Genomic DNA, 20550 nt, shown 5'->3' on the forward strand with positions numbered 1-20550 from the left:
TTAATATAATCAAAAATTCCAATGCAAAATTTTTGAAATTTTGTAGTTTATAAACATTTAGAATAACTTTAAAAATATTGTTCGTACGAACAATCTTTTTATATATTCGAAAAGCTAGTATTTTAACACGAATTTTTAAATAAAAAATTTAGTCTGGATTCATTAGAGACAAAGTTAGACATGTGTTTTTTTTATTCACAGCTAATTTGTTCATTTTAATTAAGGAATTTTATTGATGCCATTTTAAAGAATGGGATTTGTGTTTTTTGTTAAAAAATTTGCATAAACATTGTATCTTCACGGCACCCTCTACGATTTTTTAGAAATGTAGTTCAAATGATTACTAGGGGGAACCTACGAATCCACCGAGTTAAAATACCAAAAAAGCAATTTCAACCTAATACAATTTCCTGTATCTCCGGATCAACTAAATGGATTTGGATCTTTCTTTTCTAAATTTGTATGTAATTTTCACGTCAAATATGCAAATTGTTTATAAATTTATTAATTAATAATCAGTCTAATTTGTTTAAACAATTGTTGAAAAAATATTTTTTTACAAGTAGTATCATTAATGATCATAGAAAAAGTTAAAGTACACTTTAAAAAATAAATTATTTTTATTAGATAATTATTTGCTGAAGATAATTTATTTATTAAAGTATACCTTAACTTAACTCTTGCTATGATTAATAATGATAGTATGTATATGATTAAAACCATGGACTTTAGAGAACTGATTATTTTTTCAAAAATTGTTTAAACAAATTAGACTGTTTATTAATAATTAATAAATGACAAATTGCATATTTGTAATGTACAGAATAATAACATACAAATTAAAAAAGAAAGATAAAAATATATTCAGTAGATCCCGAGATATAGAAAATGATATTAGTTTTAAGTTGCGTTTTTTAGTTTTTGAACTCTAGACCTGGATCCCGCGTACCAAAAAAAAGTTGATTAATAGCAAGCTGAAAATTTGTTAAGAGCTTAACGGTGTCTACTCGGACAAACTTTGATGTATGGGAATACTGGAACAGGGAAGTTAATTGTGGAACATTTTAAAAATTTGGAACGTCAGACTACGAAAACGTTCCATATATTTTGTCGAGCAGAACTTCCAATTGATTTGTTACCATTTCATTAAACTCTCGTCCAAAAATCAGACTGGTGTTTATCACCAACTGGGCATTTTAATGAGTGGAACACGAAGAACATGTCAAATGACAGGAATCCTGTTGGTTAATTATAGCAGTCTGATTTTTGCATGAGAGTTTAATGCTAACAAATCAATAAGGCTAACAAATCAATTGGATGTTCTGTTTGACAAAATACATGGGACGTTTTCGTAATCTGACGTTCCAAATTTTTAAACTGTTCCACAATTCAAACTTCCCCAGTTCTAGTATTCCCGTACATCAAAGTTTGTCCGACTAGACACCGTTAAGCTATTAAAAAATTTTCGGCCTGCTATTAATCAACTTTTTTTTTGGTACGCTGGATCCAGACCTACTCGTGCATTTGTCGGCTCCCAACTCCCCCTTCACTTACCACGACTAGTCAAAAATTGAACTACATTTTTAAAAATTCGCGGTAAATATCAACTTTTCGAATAGGTATGTAAAATGATTTTTTTACGGACAATATTTTTAAAGTTATTCTAAATGTTTATAAACTACAAAATTTCAAAAATTTGGCATTAGGATTTTTGACTATATTAGATAATTTTTTAATTTTTTAATACATTTTGATATTATCACGTTTGTATCACTTTTCTACTTGTAATTTTGACATATGCAGAATCGCCCTATCTTCATTATTTTCTGTCTTATGTTATTACAAAATAGAGGTCTCTGAGATAAACAAATAGAATAACTTTAAAACTCATTAATGGATCGGTCTCAAATTTTGAGGGTTTATTAAGTACCCCAAGACCCAATTTTGGGTGAAACACTAAAGTTCTTAAATATTTTTAGTAAAAGTTATTAACAAATAACAATTTTCACTTATTTTGCAGTTTGAGTAGCAACAAATTAACTTTTTAACTTTCAAAAACCGGAATTTTGAAGGTTTTTCAATGTCTAAAAATTAAATTTTGTAGTTGTATGTCAACTGTTTTTAGATTTTGAATGGGTTCAAAAAATTGAAAAAATTGCGATTTTTGCACTAAATTGTTAATAATTAAAAAAAAAGAAAGCGATTTATAGGCAGGAAACAGGTAGGTTTTCTTACTAGAGGTCTACAATAACTAAAAAAGTAGTCAGCTACCTGGATCTTTGAGTGTCCCCAACATGGTATATTTCTAGCTTATTTCCCTGGAGTACTACGAAGACCTGGACAAAGAAGTGAGAAATCGATTACAAAAAAGTAAATAGACTGGCAGGATGTCTTAACAACACTATATATGGCGAAACCGACATATTAACACTGAGAGGAAGTCAAGAATTTATAAAGCCAGTGTAAGATCAATAATGACATATGCATCAGAAACAAGACCCGATACAGCAACCAAACAAAGACTACTAGAAACAACAGAAATGAGAATACTGAGAAGAATTACAGGAAATACGCTTAGTAGACGAAGCAACAAACCACTAAAAAGCCCAAAAATCTAGGAATTTTGTGCAGTAAGATGAATCGTCATGGAACTTTTTGCATTCGATTAGAGAGAGTGTCAGGCAACTTTGTGAACTAAATTCATCTATGGCAAAAATTTTTGTTCATAAGAAAATGCATTTTAAAAGTGCATCTCGAAGAGGTGAAAATGAAAAATTTAGAACTTGGGAAATATTGACGGAAATGAGTTGAATTTTTATACTCGGGGGTTTTGGGGATCGCTGAGCACGAATTTCATATCGGCGATGGTCTCCAAGGTACCTGGTGCCCACGGTGGAACTCGTCGCCTAGAGTTTTATGTTACAATCATTAAAAATCAGTCAATATCCATTAGTCGGGGGGTTTTTGGAGTCGCTGGCCACGAATTTATTGTTGGCGATGGCATCCAAGATACCTGGTGCCCAGCGTGGAACTCGTCGACTAGAGTTTATAGTTATAATTATCCAAAATCAGCCAAAAACTATTACCCTGGGGGTTTTGGGGGTCGCTAAGTACGAATTTCATGTCGGCGATGGTCTCCAAGGTACCTGGTGCCCAGTGTGGAACTCGTCGCCTGGAGTTTTATGTTATAATAATTAAAAATCAGTCAATATCCATTTCACGGCGGTTTTTGGGGTCGCTGACCACGAATTTAATGTTGGCGGTGGTCTCCAAGATACCTGGTGCCTAAACTGGAACTCGTCGCCCCCGGAGTTTTTAGTTATATTTATTCAAAATTAGTCAAAAACTATTACCCTGGTGGTTTTGAGGGTCCCTGAGTACGAGTTTCATGTCGGCGATGGTGCCCAAGGTAACTGGTGCCAAGGGTTGGAACTCTTTGCCTAGCGTTTTATGTTATAACCATTCAAAATAAGTCAATAATCATTACTCGGGGGGTTTTTGGAGTCGCTAAACACAATTTAATGATGGCGGTGGTCTCCAAGGTACCTGGTTCCCAGGGTGCAACTCGTCGCCTGGAGTTTTACGTTATAATTATTCAAAATCAGTGAAAAACCATTAACCTGGGGGTTTTGGGGGTCGCTTAGTACGAATTTCATGTTGGCGATGGTCTCTAAGTTACCTGGTGCCCAGGGTGAAACTCTTCGCCTGGAGTTTTATGTTGTAACCATTCAAAACCAGTCAATAACCATTACTCGGGGGTTTTTGAGGTCTCTGAGTACGAATTTTATGTCGGCGGTGGTCTCCAAAGTACCTGGTGCCTAGGGTGGAACTCGTCGCCTGCAGTTTTATGTTATATTCATTTAAAATCAGTCAATATCCATTACTTCGGTGTTTTGGGGGTCGCTAAATATATTTTTCATTAATAATTTTTCTTAAAACACTTTTATATTATATCCTAAAAAATTACTTATTTAAAAATTATTTTAAAATTTTGTCGCTTTTAAAGCAGTTGTCGTTAAATTTTGACACTAATGACATTTATGAAATTTTGACATAATTGGCATTTCAAGGGTAATTAACTTATATCAGCGATTTTTTTTGTGTTTTCTGCGGTATTATTTTAATGTTTAGGTTTCTAGTCTGCTTTTATATAAAAAACAGTGGTTTTTAGAACTCTTTAGCGACGTATTAGTATAATATAATGTTGATGGATTACCGTTGAAGGCCGATATGATCAACCAAAAAATAAGATGTATATGGTGATTTTTCTATTGACTTTCTTGGGTGTGAATCTGTCTTTTATTTTATTGCTCTTGGTTTAAAAACAAAGCATAGTATATATGTGAATACCTCCAAGCTACACTTTTATGTTGTTCTGTTCTTCTAAAAATTTTTAATTAATTATAAAAAAACATCTAAAAAGTGATACCGTATTTAAAGCAAAGTAAGTTTTTAATGTTGGTGTTTTGAAAAAGTCATATATTTTATACTTATTAGTTCTGTTAATTAGAGAATAAATAATAATACTATAATATCAAGCTGTTTAAGATTGGTATTAAAGGAATTTTCATTGTCTACACTCTATACCTGAGCTATTTTATAATTTTGGTTTTCGAAATTGCGGAAGAGAGAAATTTGTGTAACTTCAAGTAAGTAAATATATTTTTTATTTTATTTTACTTTTTTATTAATTTTTTCATTATATTATACAAATAAATTGATTATGAATACGTGCACTAACATTTAATTTAACACGTATCTTTTAGATTATTGTATAGCTACCTTGAAGACCATCGCCAACATGAAATTGGCCCAACGACCCTTAAAACCTTCATAGTAATGGTTATTGTCTGATTTTGTATGATTATACCATAAAACTCCAGGCGACGAGTTCCACCCTGGGCACCAGGTGCCTTGGAGACCATCACCGTCATGAAATTCATGTTCAGCGATCCCCAAAACTCCCCGGGTAATGGTTTTAAATCATTTGTAATAATTATAACATAAAACTCTAGACGACGAGTTCCACTTTGGGCACCAGGTACCTTGGAGACCATCGAACACATGAAATTATTGTTCAGCGACCCCCAAAATCCTCAGAGTAATGGTTATTGACTGATTTTGAATGATTATAACGTAAAACTCCAGGCGACGAGTTCCACCCTGGGCACCAGGTACACAGGAGACAATCGCCGTCATAAAATACGTGCTCAGCCATCCCCAAAACCCTCCGCGTAATGGTTTTAAATGATTTGGAATAATTATAACATAATACTCCAGACGACGAGCTCCACCCTGGGCACCAGGTATCTTGGAGACTATCGACCACATGAAACTCTTGTTTAGCGACCCCCAAAACCCTCAGAGTAATGGTTATTGACTGATTTTGAATGATCATAACATAAAACTCCAGGCGACGAATTCCACCCTGGGCACCAGGTATCTTGGAGAGCATCGCCAACACTAAATTCGTGGCCGGCGACCCCAAAAACACCCGAGTAATGGATATTGACTGATTTTTAATGATTATAACGTAAAACTCTAGGCTACGAGTTGCACCGTGGGCACCAGGTACTTTGGAGACCATCGCCGATATGAAATTTGTACTCAGCGATCCCCAAAACCCCCGATTATAAAAATTCAACTCATTTCCATCAATATTGCCCGAGTTCTAAATTTTTCATTTTCACCTATTCGAGATGCACTTTTAAAATGCATTTTTTTATGCACAAAAATGTTTGCCCTAGATGAATTTAGTTCACAAAGTTGCCTGACACTCTCTGTAATCGAATGCAAAAAGTTGCATGACGATTCATCTTACTGCACAAAATTCCTAGGTTTAATGCTTCGTTGCTTCGTCTATAGAGAGGAGTGCAGAAATTAGAAGAAAATGTAACGTACAATGTATAAACGGATGGGTAATAAATAGAAAAAAGAATGGAAAAGAGTGGTCAAAATAGCAAGAAATAAATCACCAATCGGTATAAGTATCGACCGACCGCGCAAATGATGGAGTGACAACCTTGGACATAGGCATCAATCCGACAATGAACAAGCAGAATCGTTTATAAAGAGGAAGAAGGAGATATTTTATGTCGATAATAACCCTTGTGGTTATAGCAAACAATGAATAAAAAAACGTTTTTTTGTAAGATCTGTCAATAATCTTTTATGGTTGATGTGTCAATTCGAAATTAATATGAAAATCGAAACTATATATATTATCTGCCTCTTATTTTTGTAATTGTTTTATTACTAAAATCCATACAAACCATATTAACGAAATGCTCACAAAAAGTTCTAAAACTATCTAATAAAAGTCTATTTTTAAATGGCATCAACGCCAAAAATGTAACACTATAATATTATAAAATATGTATTTGATATTAAAAAACCGATTTAAATAATTCATAACTTAATAATATGTTACCAATGACTATATTACATCAATATTAAATAATGTATGTCACGCCCCTGTTCATAAACGTATTGAACATAGATAAAAGTGTTAGTATGATTTGTATTGAAATTTAAATTAAAACCAAACAATTGAGAGGTCCGGCAGTAAAAAATGGTAAGGGGCAGTAAAGAAGTTTTGAGTTTTGAAGTGTTGAATTTTGAAAAAAATATTCTTATATTTTTTATTAAAAAATTTAAGAGTATGAAGCATGTTAAAACTAGCTGAATATGTTGTTAATACGTAGGCGAAATATGGAAAACCAAATATTTTTTTATAATGATTAATTAGAAAAGTATGAAAATATGAACTACAACTAAACATTGTTTACCTAAAATATTTGAAATAGTTTAACGTAACGTGTTAAGTGGTGTTGACTTAACATAATTTGTTAGGTACCAGAAATTCATTATAAATTTAGATACCGTTTGTGGTAAACAGCTGGAATCAATTCCCAAAATGATTTTACATCTTTCAGGTTTTCTAAAAAGTTTAAATAAAAATAATAATATAGCGCTGGAAAAAATTTATTTTAATGTTTGCAAGTAAAAAATGTTAAGTTTTTATGCAAAGTGAACGTATATGTAAACAATGTTAAGTACATCCCTTACCATTTTTTACTTGCGAATATTTATTCTAAGAATATAAAGAAATTATCTTCTTTATAGAAGCTTGACCAAGCTAGCCTCACTAAATACTTAAAATTCAGGATCTTTTTCTGAGTTCCAATCATCGTAGCTCTCAGAATTGTCACTGTTAACAGCAAAAAAGCCATTTAGATTTGAACAACCTGCATTATCATCGACACATAACATTATTTTCATGCTTATGCATGTCCCTTACCAAATTTTAAAAAATTAATCTGGCTCCATCTATTCTTAGGAGGATGAGCTAAGTAAAATTTTCTGCTTCGCCATGTCCCTTGCCATCGTTTACATACTATTTCGCGAAAAATTAAAATTTTTCGCTTACCTAATAAAGTCTAATAACCGTGTCCCTTACCATTGTTTACAACCGAGCCCCTCAATTATAAACGTAACTTCTGCTGCAGTTCAGTCAATGTAGATCATGCGCGCGCACCCGCCATTTCCAAAAACCTTATTTAAAAAACTTATCGAGTAGGTGCTGTCTAGGTTTCTTGCAAGTTTTTCGCCATTATTGCACAAAGTAACGCGTTGTTCTGTACGTTATAAATACGCGAGTGAGGTGTTAAGATTTAAAAAGTTATTTGTTAGTGGAAATCAGGTACCTTAATTATATTCCATTACTAGCATTAATATCATATTTATTATCAAATTACGCGAATGTATTTGAAATTGTACCATTTAGTGTAGATTTTTAGATATTATAGGATATACAATAGGTAACTTTGGATCAAATTTAGTGAAAAGTATTCAGTCGCTTGTTATAGTCATTTTTAAAGATATTGTAGGTCTTTATTGATTATTTTATTAATATTTCATACTAAAGCGATTCTTAGTAAAAATGTGCAGAAGTACAGATTTTTTACATACCTTTTTGTATATAGGTATCATTTTTTTATGGCATAGATATTACATTCAGCCAGTTTTAATAAATTCTTCAGTCAGACAAATACATAATCCTAACCTTAATACAAAATACAGATAATTAATTGAAGAACAGTATCCTCAAAGCTCATAAGGATATTTTTAGTAGATAGACAATTAATACAAGATCTCGAATGTGTTATAAAAATTGCTATTTTAATATGGGGTATTATAAAAATATTTATAAGGTATTATTTAAATTGTATCACCTTTATTATTTTCAATATTGTTAAGAGTAAAAAAACACGTTTTACCATTCTGTTTTGAAAGTCGGTAGGGCGTCCGCTCAGTATTTTGATTCTTATATTTATTCCATTTACTCACAGCTTTGCTGTAGGGCTGCAGAAGAAAAAAGTGATAATGTGTCGATGTGTACTTTTGCACTGTGGGAGAGTAACCCCATCTCAGGGATGAAAAACATACGTTCAAAATAAGTCCGGAATTAGATAAACTGCCCAATTATATCTAAGCAACTTTTTGTTAGTTAATTCACTAAGTAAATACTCTTTGAGTTATTTGTACATGTCCATTTCCATTTTTGTTTGTTCATTTTTCAACAAAAAATTCACGTTTTTAGACAGGTTTTCGCAAATATCTCAAAAAGTAAGTCTTTTATTGGAAAAAATAATTTTAGCAAAAATATAGCTTATAAAACAATGCAAAAAGGTATCTTATAAAGTGTATAGAGAAAGTAGAAGCAGAGTTGTAGCTAATGAAAACTAGGTTCTTATATGTCAAATATTTTGACGCGAAATAACCAAAAAATGAAGCAATTTTTGGTCAAAAACTCACCACAACTTTTTTAAAGTGTTAAAAAAAGTTTTATTTTTATTCTTTTAAAAAGTTTCCAGCATCAAAAGTAAGTGCCTACCTAAGTTACGCTCAAATCAAAATATTTTTTTATTTAAAAAAAAAGTGGTAAAAATCACCCCATAATTAACATCCCAAATGAAATTATTCGTTATCGCTTCACAAGTAATTTTACTAATATCTACGTATTTTTTGTATAATCTGTAAATTTCACCGGTTCAAAGTGCTTAGTTTTGAAAACATTTCATTTTAAAGTAAAACTTTTTCTTATAATTTTGAAAAAATTCTCTTTTTCAAAATAACTTCCACATTATAGACATTATAGACCAGGACGGGTCTGTTTTGAGGTGGATGTGAGAGGTGGCATTCGGAATTTTGGAGATAAAGTTATGTGACAACTTCAATAAATATAATTGACTTATGCTCCTTCTCAAATATGCCCGGCACATTAATAAAAAAATTAAAATATTTAAAAATTTCGAAAAACATCCAAATTTTTCGATTTTCTTTGGTTATAACTTTAAAACGATTCATTTGGAACAAAATCGTATAGAAATAAAATAATTTTTAGAAATAAAATAACTAAATTTTTTATGATACATTGCTGGTTAAAAATGTCTTAAATTATTAGCCTTTCTGCAAAATAGCAATAAATACAAAATAAGGGGACAAAATAAGCCTGTTCTTGTTCAATATTTTTCTACCACTTTGTTTGTACTTAGAACCTTCGTAATTCGCATAAAAAATTCTCATATACTTAAACGGTCCACCAAATTTCATTAAAATCGACTATAGACAATAGATCGACAATAGATATTGCATAATAATTTTGTAATCTAATTTTTTTTTTAAAGTTCAAATTTTTAAAAACTTTCTGAACAAAAAGTAGACTATTTAAAAGTTCGCTGATTTTTTTACATATAAACAGGCGCTCGACCTATCTAATACATATTACATAATTAAAATCATATTATTTAAGCAGCCTCAGCAATGTTTTAAAGTTGTAAAAAATTTTTTGGCTTATAAACAAAGTGCTCTTTCCCCTTATGTAGATGGACTTACCCTCAAGTTTTTTTATGTATTTTGACCCGTAAAACACGAATTTTTTTGGGTAACAGTTGATCCGGATGTCAATAAGATTGTTATAAACAAAGAACTTGAGGAATTGCGTAACAGCGATTTTTCTCAAAATAAAACATTTTTTTTGTATTCCTTGGTAATTTTAAACAAAAATGTTTTTACAAGTTTTTTCGTAGGATGCATAGTTTTCGAGATAAACGCGGTTGAACTTTAAAAAAATCGAATAATTGCAATTTTTGAACGCGAATACATTTGATTAAAAAATAAAATAGCAATTCTGCTTAGAGCATTTGAAACTCTAAGTAAAGTTATATCGGTTTTAATTATTTGCATTGCTAAAAATTAATTTCTTATTGTTAAACAAAGCTATTTGTTTATAAGCCATAAAAGTGTTTATAATTTTAAAATATTTCTGAGGCCGGTTAAATAATCCGAAATTAATTCTGTAAAGTGTATTAAATAGGTAGAGCGCCTCTTTATATTTAAAAAATTAGCCAACTTCTAAATAGTCTACTTTTTGTTCAGAAAGTTTTTAAAAAATTTGATCTTTTTAGAAAAAATTTAGATTGCAAAATTATTATGCAAAATCTATTAGGTCGATTTTAATAAAATTTGGTAGACGGTTTAAGTGCAGTCGGAAAAATGAAAGAATACCCATGAACGAACATATAAAACACGCTGTATTTTCCTGTCACCGTGTCACAAAGAAAATTGCCCAGCGCAAGTACATGTAATAATAATTATTACATGTACTTGCGCTGGCCAATTTTTTGTATGACGCGGTGACAGGAAAATACAGCGTGTTTTATATGTTCGTTCATGGGTATTCTTTCATTTTCCCTACTGTATATTATAAGCATTTTTTAAGCGAATTACTAAGGTTCTAAGTGCCATCAAAGTGGTTAAAAAATATTTAGTAACAGGCTTATTTTGCCCCCTTATTTTGTATTTATTGCTATTTTGCAGAAGGGGTAATACTTTACGACATTTTTAATCAGTTGTATATCGTGCAAAATTTAATTGTCTTTATTTTATTTCTGTACGACTTTGTTTCAAAACGATTCGTTTTAAATTTATAAGCAAAGAAAATAGAAGAAAATCAATGTTTTTCGAAATTTTTAAATATTTTAATTTTTTTATTAATTTTCCGGGCATATTTGAGAAGGAGCATAAGTCAATTATTATTATTGAAGTTGTCACCTAACTTTATCTGCAAAAATCCGAATGCCACCTGTCACATCCAAAAATAGGCATTTTTTCACAGATCAACCCTGGTCTATTAGTGATACCAAAAATCTCGAAGAGTAAAAAGATGTAGGTCTTACTTTTCTGAATATGTTGGAATTTTTGTTTACTGTAAGACAAAAGTTGGTTAAGATATAATTGTTCAAAATTTGGATACCTACACTAGTGATTGGTGACTTGTTCAAGCCCTTTTAACTACAGTCATAACCTTTTCAAAAAGAAGCACTTCAAAATTTGCATACACTCGTGCAAACCGATGAAACTTACAGTTCCTATAGACAATGTATAAGTAAAGTAAGTTGTAAAGCGCTAACAATAAATTTCATTTGGGATGCTAATTAGAGGGTGTTTTCCCGATTTTTCTACCAAAAAAAGAGACCAACATTATTTTGAGCGTATCTTACTTACTTTTGATGTTAGAACCTTTTTTAAAAATCAAAAATAAAGCTTATTTGTTGCTTTTATTCTGGTGTTTGTGTTCTGGTGTAAAACACTTGCTTTTGTTCTGGTGTTTTGGACCAATACAGTTGTAGTTAATTGAGTTCTCAGGTCCGGAGTTCCTCTCTAATGTGGCTTTTCGACAGTCCACAGAAGGGTTCTGGAACTTGGAATCTGAAAGCTCCTTCTTTTGTGAGGCTATCAGCTTCCTCATTCCTTGCAATTTAGTTGTTACCTGGCAGCGACATCAAATTTACTTTGTTGTGTTCCGCCAGCATCTTGAGGTATTGTTTAGAGTCCCAAACCAACTTTCACTAACTAGTAAACGACATTAGTGCCTTTAAGGCAGCTTGGCTGTCTGGTAAAATATAGACTTTTGCCCTATGAGTGTCTCGGTTGAGACATTCTTAGGCACTTCAGCCTATAGCATGTATTTCTCTGCCTAAAAGGTAGTTGGAGCGTTTCCAAGAGATTTGGGTAGCCTAAAATGGGTCCCAGTAACTCCCAGTCCTACTCTTTCATCTATCTTAGATCCATCTGTATACCATTATACCATACGAGCGAACCTTCTTCCAGTTTTGGCTCAAATTCTCCACCCATTTGATGGTTTTTTTATGACCACTTCAAAGAGTGTTTTGCAGTCGAATTTGACTGGCATCGAAAATATACATGTGGCATTCTTATGACAGGAAACAAAAATTGTAGTGAAATTTGTGCACCCCATAAAAATTTTATAGGGGTTTTATTCCATTAAATTACACCAAACTTTTGTGTACGTTCCAATTAAATTATTATTGTGGTACCATTAGTTAAACACAATGTTTTTAAAGCTTTTTTGCCTCTTAATACTTTTTCGATAAGCCAGTGTTTATTAAGATATTTTGAATATTTTTCGAACCCACCAAATATTTGTATATGGTTAAGTATGATTAGAGAGACCTGTTAAATATCTGAACATTTATTTATAATTTACATTTTTAGGTATATTTGAGACATATTAAAAAAGAAGCCACATCTCGATAAAAGGTCGCTTATCTAAAAAAAGTAAGAAGTAAGAGGCAAATAAGTTTTAAAAACACTGTGTTTAACTAATGGTACCACAATAATAATTTAATGGGAACGTACACAAACATTTGGTGGGTTTAACCCCATAAAATTTGTATGTAAACATATTAAAAAGTAAGTTGCATCTCGATAAAAACTGACTTATCGAAAAAATACTAAAGAGGCAAAAAAGTTTCAAAAACATTGTGTTAAACTAATGGTATCACACTAATAATTTCATTTTAACGTACAAAAAAGTTTGGGGGGGGGGGGTTTAAGGAAACAAAACCCCATAAAATTTTTATGGGGTGTACAAATTTCACTGTTATGTTTTTCTAAGATGTCCCTGCCATAAGAATGCCACATGCCCAGTTTAAATAAAAAATCTGTAACAGTTTTCGATATATTGAAAAAAATCAAATTTCATTTTGTAACTTCAGAGGGTTGTAACTTTTTTTGGGTGGACATTTGTACTAAGTTAAGCAGTTAGATTTAGTAGAACTATTTTTGGTCCCAGAATATGTGTTTTAATTTATAACCTGCATTTTTGTTACACCCTGTATATTTAGCTTGTTAATCTATAAAATATTTCTTTCGTCTGCCGTAATGCAAAGAGAATATAAAACAATTACATTTTTCTGATTTGCTCCTCTTGGTAAAGTGAAAAGCAAATTTTCCAATGTCATCCACAGCCGCATATCTTTTCCGTAACAAGGACGGAAAAAAATAAATAAAAATTAATATGTTTTCCACCTACCTCTACCGAAAGTATACTTTTCCAGACCTGATTGTAGGGAGCAAAGTTGTACTTTTCCTCCCTAGGGAGGAAAATATTTTTCCTCCCTAGGGAGGAAAAGTAAAAGTGACGTCATGGTATTTCATTCATGAAATATAACTTATTGACGCCCTGTACAATATCTATTTTCTATTACGAAGTATCTATACCGTTAACGTTTATTTATAAAACACCCTGTATTTTGCGGAATGGTGAAAAACAGTTAATTGTTATTTTGATTTAACAATGTTTACATTAATAATTTGACTTATATTTGACAGTTGACAGTTATATTGTACATACTTGTTAGTTTTAGTTCTAATAAATTTTGTTGGTTAGTTACATAAATAAATTAAGTAAAAATGAAAAAATGACTTCTTATTTGAGGAAGGTGGAAAAACCATATGTATAACATGGGAGTAAAGTGTCTTTTCCTCCCTTGAATGATTACTGCCCTCCGCTACGCGTCGGGCAGTAAACTTCATTCTCGGGAGGAAAAGTTACACTTTCCTCCCTTGTTATACAAATAGCTATTTCTTAGCCTTATTCCGCGTCCGTTCTATTGTTAAACGTATTTGCTGAAAATGGCATCCCATTATGTTCTCGCTGTTTTTTTTTGTCCACGTACAACAAGCAAATTAATTTTTCTTTTATTTTGTTTTTACAATTTTTGTCGAGACCATTTGGTGAAAATAGACCTTTCAAATCAACGTACCGCAAATTGATTTACATATCTGCTCAGATGCTCGGTCATAGGCGTAACATTATTGAGAAAAACAGGGTTGTATTATTGATTGTTCGAAGAGTTTTACAGTGGTTTTTAGGTACATATTAACAATTAAATATTCGTTTGTTTTATGCAAGTTTTGATTCGTTTGATTACATTTTAATTGTAATATTTTTATTTCTGTAAATAACTTTTTGATACCTACTTCTGTTGTGCTGTGTCAATGTAATTTCCTTCCAGAATCTAATGGTGATAGAGTAATAGTTTCTACGAATTTATTAACAAACTAATTTGGTGAACATCCCTAGCTATTTTATTGTATAACGTGTTGCATAAAAGACTAGTTGTAAGACTAATAATGACATAATAATATATCATATATGCATCAGAAACCAGATCCGACACAGCCACAACACAAAGACGGCAGAAACGGCAGAAATGAGAGTACTGAAAATAATTTCTGGATACTAAAAAAATCGAAAAAGGAGTGAAGATATTAGAAGCAAATGTATCGTACAGTGTCTAAACAAAAGAAAAAAAAATAAAAAAAAAAGAATGGAATATCCACATAAACAGAATGGGAAGACCCGTGTGGTCAAAATAGCAAGAGATAAATCACCAATTGGTAGAAGTATCGGCCAACCGCGTAAAAAAAGGAATGACTTTGACAACCTTCCATAGAGGTATCAATTCGCCAATGAACAAACATAATTGCTTAATGAAGAAAAAGAAGAAGACAATAGTGAAATGGGTCGGTAAGACGATGGGAGAGTGTTGTCTTTCTTGGGTTTGATGAAAAGACAAATAGTTGTTTGTTTCATTTTGTCAAAATAATAATTCAGAAGCCAATCATTAATAGTTTTTATTAAATGCCTTTAGCCTTATCGGTGATGGAATAATATACCCGTGTTGAGCTGGCCCCCCCCCACTTGCAAAAATCAAAAAACAAATAGCCCTGATTTATGAGCTATTTATGAGCTTTCATATTCCGCAAACTAAAAATTTTGAGCTCGTTCCACTGAGCAGGAATTTAATACTTTAGTGGGGGGGGGGGACTGAGTCAGCCCCCACCACTACTTAAAAATAGGAATATTGAATCGGTTTTTGCGGCAGAATTACGAGCTATTTATGAGCTCTTGAAATTATATAGTTTCGATTTTTGAGCTCATCCCCTTCACCCCCAAACAACCCTTTAATTGATTTAACTTAAGAGAAAAATGTTGAGAAAACTTAAAATATATCGTATTGAGGATATAATTCCTATAGCTTATATACTCTAAGAATAAACTATTAAATCACGAGCATTTCGATTATTGAGCTACAACCCCTTCGCAAGAAAACCACCCTATCTTCCCGGCTTAAGAGGAAGTTGTACTTAAAATGCATTAAATTAATTATTTGGCGACTACATATCATTTAATAATTTATAAGCTTCCAAATTACGCGCATTTAGATCAGTAAATTGCAATTTATTTTGTATAGTGCAGTCACTGAGGGTGGATACCGCCCCTTCTCGGGGGTGAAAATTATTTTATAAAAAATAACTGCACAAATCAATAAAAGAACAAAATTGAATTATATAAAGTTATTAAAATAAGTCAATACTTTTTAAGTTATTAAAGATCAAAAATTTTAATTATTCGTGAAAAAAAATGCATGTTTTGAAGCGGTTTTTCGTAAACCACTGAAAAACTGTAAGTTTTTACACAAAAGTTAATAGTAGTTTAATTCGTATAGCTTATATTCTAAGAATATACTCTTAAATCACGCGCCTTTCGCTTATAGAGCTACAACCCCTTCGCAAGAAAACCATCCCATATTCCCGGCTTAAGAGAGAGTTGTACTTAAAATAATTTAAATTAATTATTTGGCGACTACATATCGTTTAATAATTTATAAGCTCGCAAAATATACGCATTTCAATTATTGAATTGCCATTTTCTTTCTATAGTGCAGTCACTGAAGGTAAAAATCAACTATGACTTCGATTTCGGTAAATCTCCATTCATTTTCACGAATTGACAATAACAACTTGCGGTTTTAGCCTGGGGTATATGTCACCCCTTCTCGGGGGTGAAAATTACTTTATTAAAAATAACCCCACAAATCGGGAGAGGGACAAATTGTAAGCCAAATTTGTTATATAATGTTATTAATAAATCAATACTTTTTGAGTTATTAAAGATCAAATATTTTAATTTTTGTGAAAGAAATGCATGCTTTAAAGCGATTTTTCATAAATAACTCAAAAACTGTAAGTTTTTACAAAAAAGTTTTCATCACTAAAATGGAAGCTAATAAAAAATATAATAAATTGCTTACTTGAAAAACCCTTTAATGTTAATTTAAAGGAAGTTATTGGTAATTAAATGTATATTTTTTTCTGCGACTGTTCAAATCTAAGGATTCAAGCTTAAATAACGGGAAAGAGATGCATTTTATAACACTTAGGTACTAAATACTTGTCAAAGTACTTAGAAATACCTATCAAAAATGAGATCCAGAAAAAGTTGATAGCATCAAAATCCGCTCACCAATTTTCGTGAAAATGAATGGAGATTTACCGAAATCGAAGGTCATAGTTGATTTTTACCTTCAGTGACTGCCCTATAGAAAGAAAATGGCAATTCAATAATTGAAATGCGTATATTTTGCGAGCTCATAAATTATTAAACGATATGTAGTCGCCAAATAATTAATTTAAATTATTTTAAATACAACTCTCTCTCAACCTATATGGGATGGGACAACCTATATGGGAATATGGGATGGTTTTCTTGCGAAGGGGTTGTAGCTCTATAATCGAAAGGCGCGTGATTTAAGAGTATATTCTTAGAATATAAGCTATACGAATTAAACTACTATTAACTTTTTTGTAAAAATTTCAAAACATGCATTTTTTTCACGAATAATTAAAATCTTTGATCTTTAATAACTTAAAAAGTATTGACTTATTTTAATAACTTTATATAATAAATTTTGCTTTTAATTTGTTCTTTTATTGATTTGTGCAGTTATTTTTTATAAAACAATTTTCACCCCCGAGAAGGGGTGGTATCCACCCTCAGGGTAAAGGCGCAAGGTGGTACCATGTCACCTTTGTTTCTTGACCTATCGTCTAACCACTGACCAATTTTCGTGAAAATCGATGAAGGTTCACCGAAATTGAAGGTAATCGTTTATTTTTACCTTCAGTGACTGCACTATACAAAATAAATTGCAATTTACTGATCTAAATGCGCGTAATTTGGAAGCTTATAAATTATTAAATGATATGTAGTCGCCAAATAATTAATTTAATGCATTTTAAGTACAACTTTCTCTTAAGCCGGGAAGATAGGGTGGTTTTTTGCGAAGGGGTTGTAGCTCAATAATCGAAATGCACGTGATTTAATAGTTTATTCTTAGAATATATAAGCTATAGGAATTATATCCGCAATACGATATATTTTAAGTTTTCTCAGCATTTTTCTCTTAAGTTAAATCAATTCAAGGGTTGTTTGGGGGTGAAGGGGATGAGCTCAAAAATCGAAACTATATAATTTCAAGAGCTCATAAATAGCTCGTAACGCTGCCGCAAAAACCGATTCAATATTCCTATTTTTAAGTAGTGGGGGGGGCTGACTCAGTCAGGCATAAAGTATTAAATTCCTGCTCAGTGGAACGAGCTCAAAATTTTAAGTTTGCGGAATATGACAGCTCATAAATAGCTCATAAATCAGGGCTATTTGTTTTTTGATTTTTGCAAGGGGGGGGCAGCTCAACACGGGTGAATAATATTCTACTAATTTATTAACAAACAAATTTTGGTCAACGCAGCTATTTTATTGTATGTATAACGTGTTGCATAAAAACGCGGATTGGCGAGAGCAATCGTTAATAGTGTAATTGAAATATATAATCATGTTTCCGTTGCGTAACCATTTGAACGAATTTCCCCGATGTAATTTGATCAAAAACATCTTTTTTAATGCAGCTTTCAGGATCGTATCGCTCCGTTATGAGTTTATTGATCAGACTCGTGCCTTTAACGCCATCTGGTATCGCCGTCGCGAACTATCTAGTCTTCTCCGCTCTGATATCGCATTCGCGTTTTGTTCAGTTATTCAGTTCGCTGCTGGTATTGAGAGAGTGTACTTACCCGCGCGGACCATTGACAGTTCTTAGTGGCAATGTTTTCGTAAATTTTCCGGAAACTTTTTACATGTTACTCTGAAACTACGCCAGGGCATGATGTTTTTCTGCTAGTGTCGCACAATATGATCATAGTTTTGTTGTGTTTTTTTGATTGTGTAAGTGTTTAAGAGCTGGAAAGTGGTATTTTGTAGAAAGTGGATTTGGCTGAAATTGAGTTTCGCAAGTTCTCCACAAAATCGGTAAGCGAGTTTAAAAATATTTTCCTGCTTTTTTACTTTCCACTCGGATATATTTGGCCCAAATGGGCATGTTTCAACTTAGGTTATGTGTTTAACAGTTTGACATACTTTCGTTTCTTGTAAAAATACAGTGGTTGATTGATTTCACGCTATTTCATAGGTGTAACGGACATATTTTATGAGCAGGATTAATTTTGTGTGAATGTATCACAATGACATTAACGGTACATGCCTAAAAATTCACCGAATACTTTTAGGCATCATAATTTAAGACAGACCATTAATAAATAATAAACAGTTTCATTTACATGTTATGCGGTTTTCCCAAAAAACTATATGAACAAAGTTAGAAACCACAAACAAACAATTTTGGAATGGAATCAACAAAGTCAAATTTACATTGCCTAATTGATATGCCATCAACGTTTGACGTGACGTCAGTTGAATTGGATACAAAATTAAATGCCATTGTGTACATTATGTACATGTCATTAAGTTAAAAAAATGCAGTAATTGCTGCACAATTAGTCGATATATTACTTAGGGTATTCTTTCTACGAGTGAATTGGGCAAATTAGTTATGGAGATTTTTCCTTACCAGAAGAGTAGGTAGGTACACATATCTGAGTATCTTCTTCAAGATGTACCATGTTCTTTCAGAACGTTGGTTACAATCATAGCTTTCCTAATTTTATTTGCTGCCACCCTCAATAGTATGCTTGTATCAACACCATATCAATCTTGCAAGTTATTTAACCATGAAGCCGTTCTTTGTTCTGGACTACGTTTACCTGCTATTTTCCTTTGCATAATTTTGCAACATGTGTGGTGTATGGGATAGGTATGATCCTAGATCCTAGATAAAGAGCTCTTGTGGTCCATAAAGTATTTTAAACAAAAGTGCCAGCGTTGAATTAACCTTCTGCGTTTCGTTTCCAAAAGAAGATGGGTGCAGATCAACATATTTCCTTAATGTTTTATATTTTCCACATACGATCTATTCTGGATTATGGTTGTATTCTTTATGATTCAACATACAGAACAGATCTTTTAACAGTAGACAGAATGCAATTTATATCAATAAAAATTTATGTCGGAGCTCTGCTGATTTCCTCACCAAACCAAGTAGTTCTAACAGAAACTCAAGAATCACCTTTATACATACCTAAGCAAATGTTAGCCAACAAATGTTTAATAAAATACAGATAGTGTAATGAAATTATGGTTCACAAAATAGGTGTACTTTTGACAGAAAATTTAACAAATTCTTATTGGAGGATAAAAATTCTCCTCTTACAGAATCTGTTATTAGCAAGAATCCTTACCAATCTTATATTTTACAGCTACCAAAAATTCCTTTTTTTTTCGAACTAGACCTTGAAGTTCTGATAGACAAACTAACATTGCCTTCCATTAGATAATTTCCAAAACTCCATTTTATCTTTGATATCAGAAAATTATTACATGAACTAAAATTCACAAAAAAAAACGTTAACTTCACTCTGGGTTAAAGGACATAATGGAATAATTGGCAAAGAAATTAGTGTTGCCCAAAATCGGTCTTGGTCTTGCAGTCTTGGTCTTGTTCTTGCGTTTTCGCAAGACCAAGACCAAGACCTCCTAATTTTAGCAAGACCAAGACTTACCGTGCAAGACTTGAGCAAGAACAAGACTAAGCCTGCGAGACTCTTGCGTCTTGCAGTTAGAACTGAGGGTCGTTTTAGGGAGTATATAAGTTCGGCTATATTCTTAGATACTCTATGAGAAAAAAAAAAAAATTAACAAAAATTTTGAAAATTGGACTTAAGCGCATTATGAACAATAAGTACCATAAACATACATACCGAATTAAAATATCCATTAAAAGAACACTTGACACATTTGACATGTACTCAGAGGTCATTATTATAATGTAAAAATAAAATTTTTTAGTACAATCTTTCTCAGTAGCCGACTTCTTTGCTCTGAAATTAATTGTCCTGGTTTTAATAATAGTCGTCTTCTAATCATATTCATATAACACAACATTC

General features: G+C 32.0%; 1 protein-coding gene across 1 annotated transcript in view; it reads left to right on the top strand.

The window, feature by feature from the left end:
• LOC114335431 (uncharacterized) overlaps nucleotides 1-20550 on the top strand; it is a 561026-nt gene that overhangs the window by 31538 nt on the left and 508938 nt on the right. The window contains exon 2 of the mRNA XM_050645032.1: nucleotides 18473-18520. Within this exon, the coding sequence (XP_050500989.1) occupies nucleotides 18473-18520 (48 nt within the window). The remainder of the gene's footprint in view (nucleotides 1-18472; nucleotides 18521-20550) is intronic.

This window comes from Diabrotica virgifera, chromosome 2, assembly GCF_917563875.1.
Source record: "Diabrotica virgifera virgifera chromosome 2, PGI_DIABVI_V3a".
Classification (NCBI taxonomy): Eukaryota; Metazoa; Arthropoda; class Insecta; order Coleoptera; family Chrysomelidae; genus Diabrotica; species Diabrotica virgifera.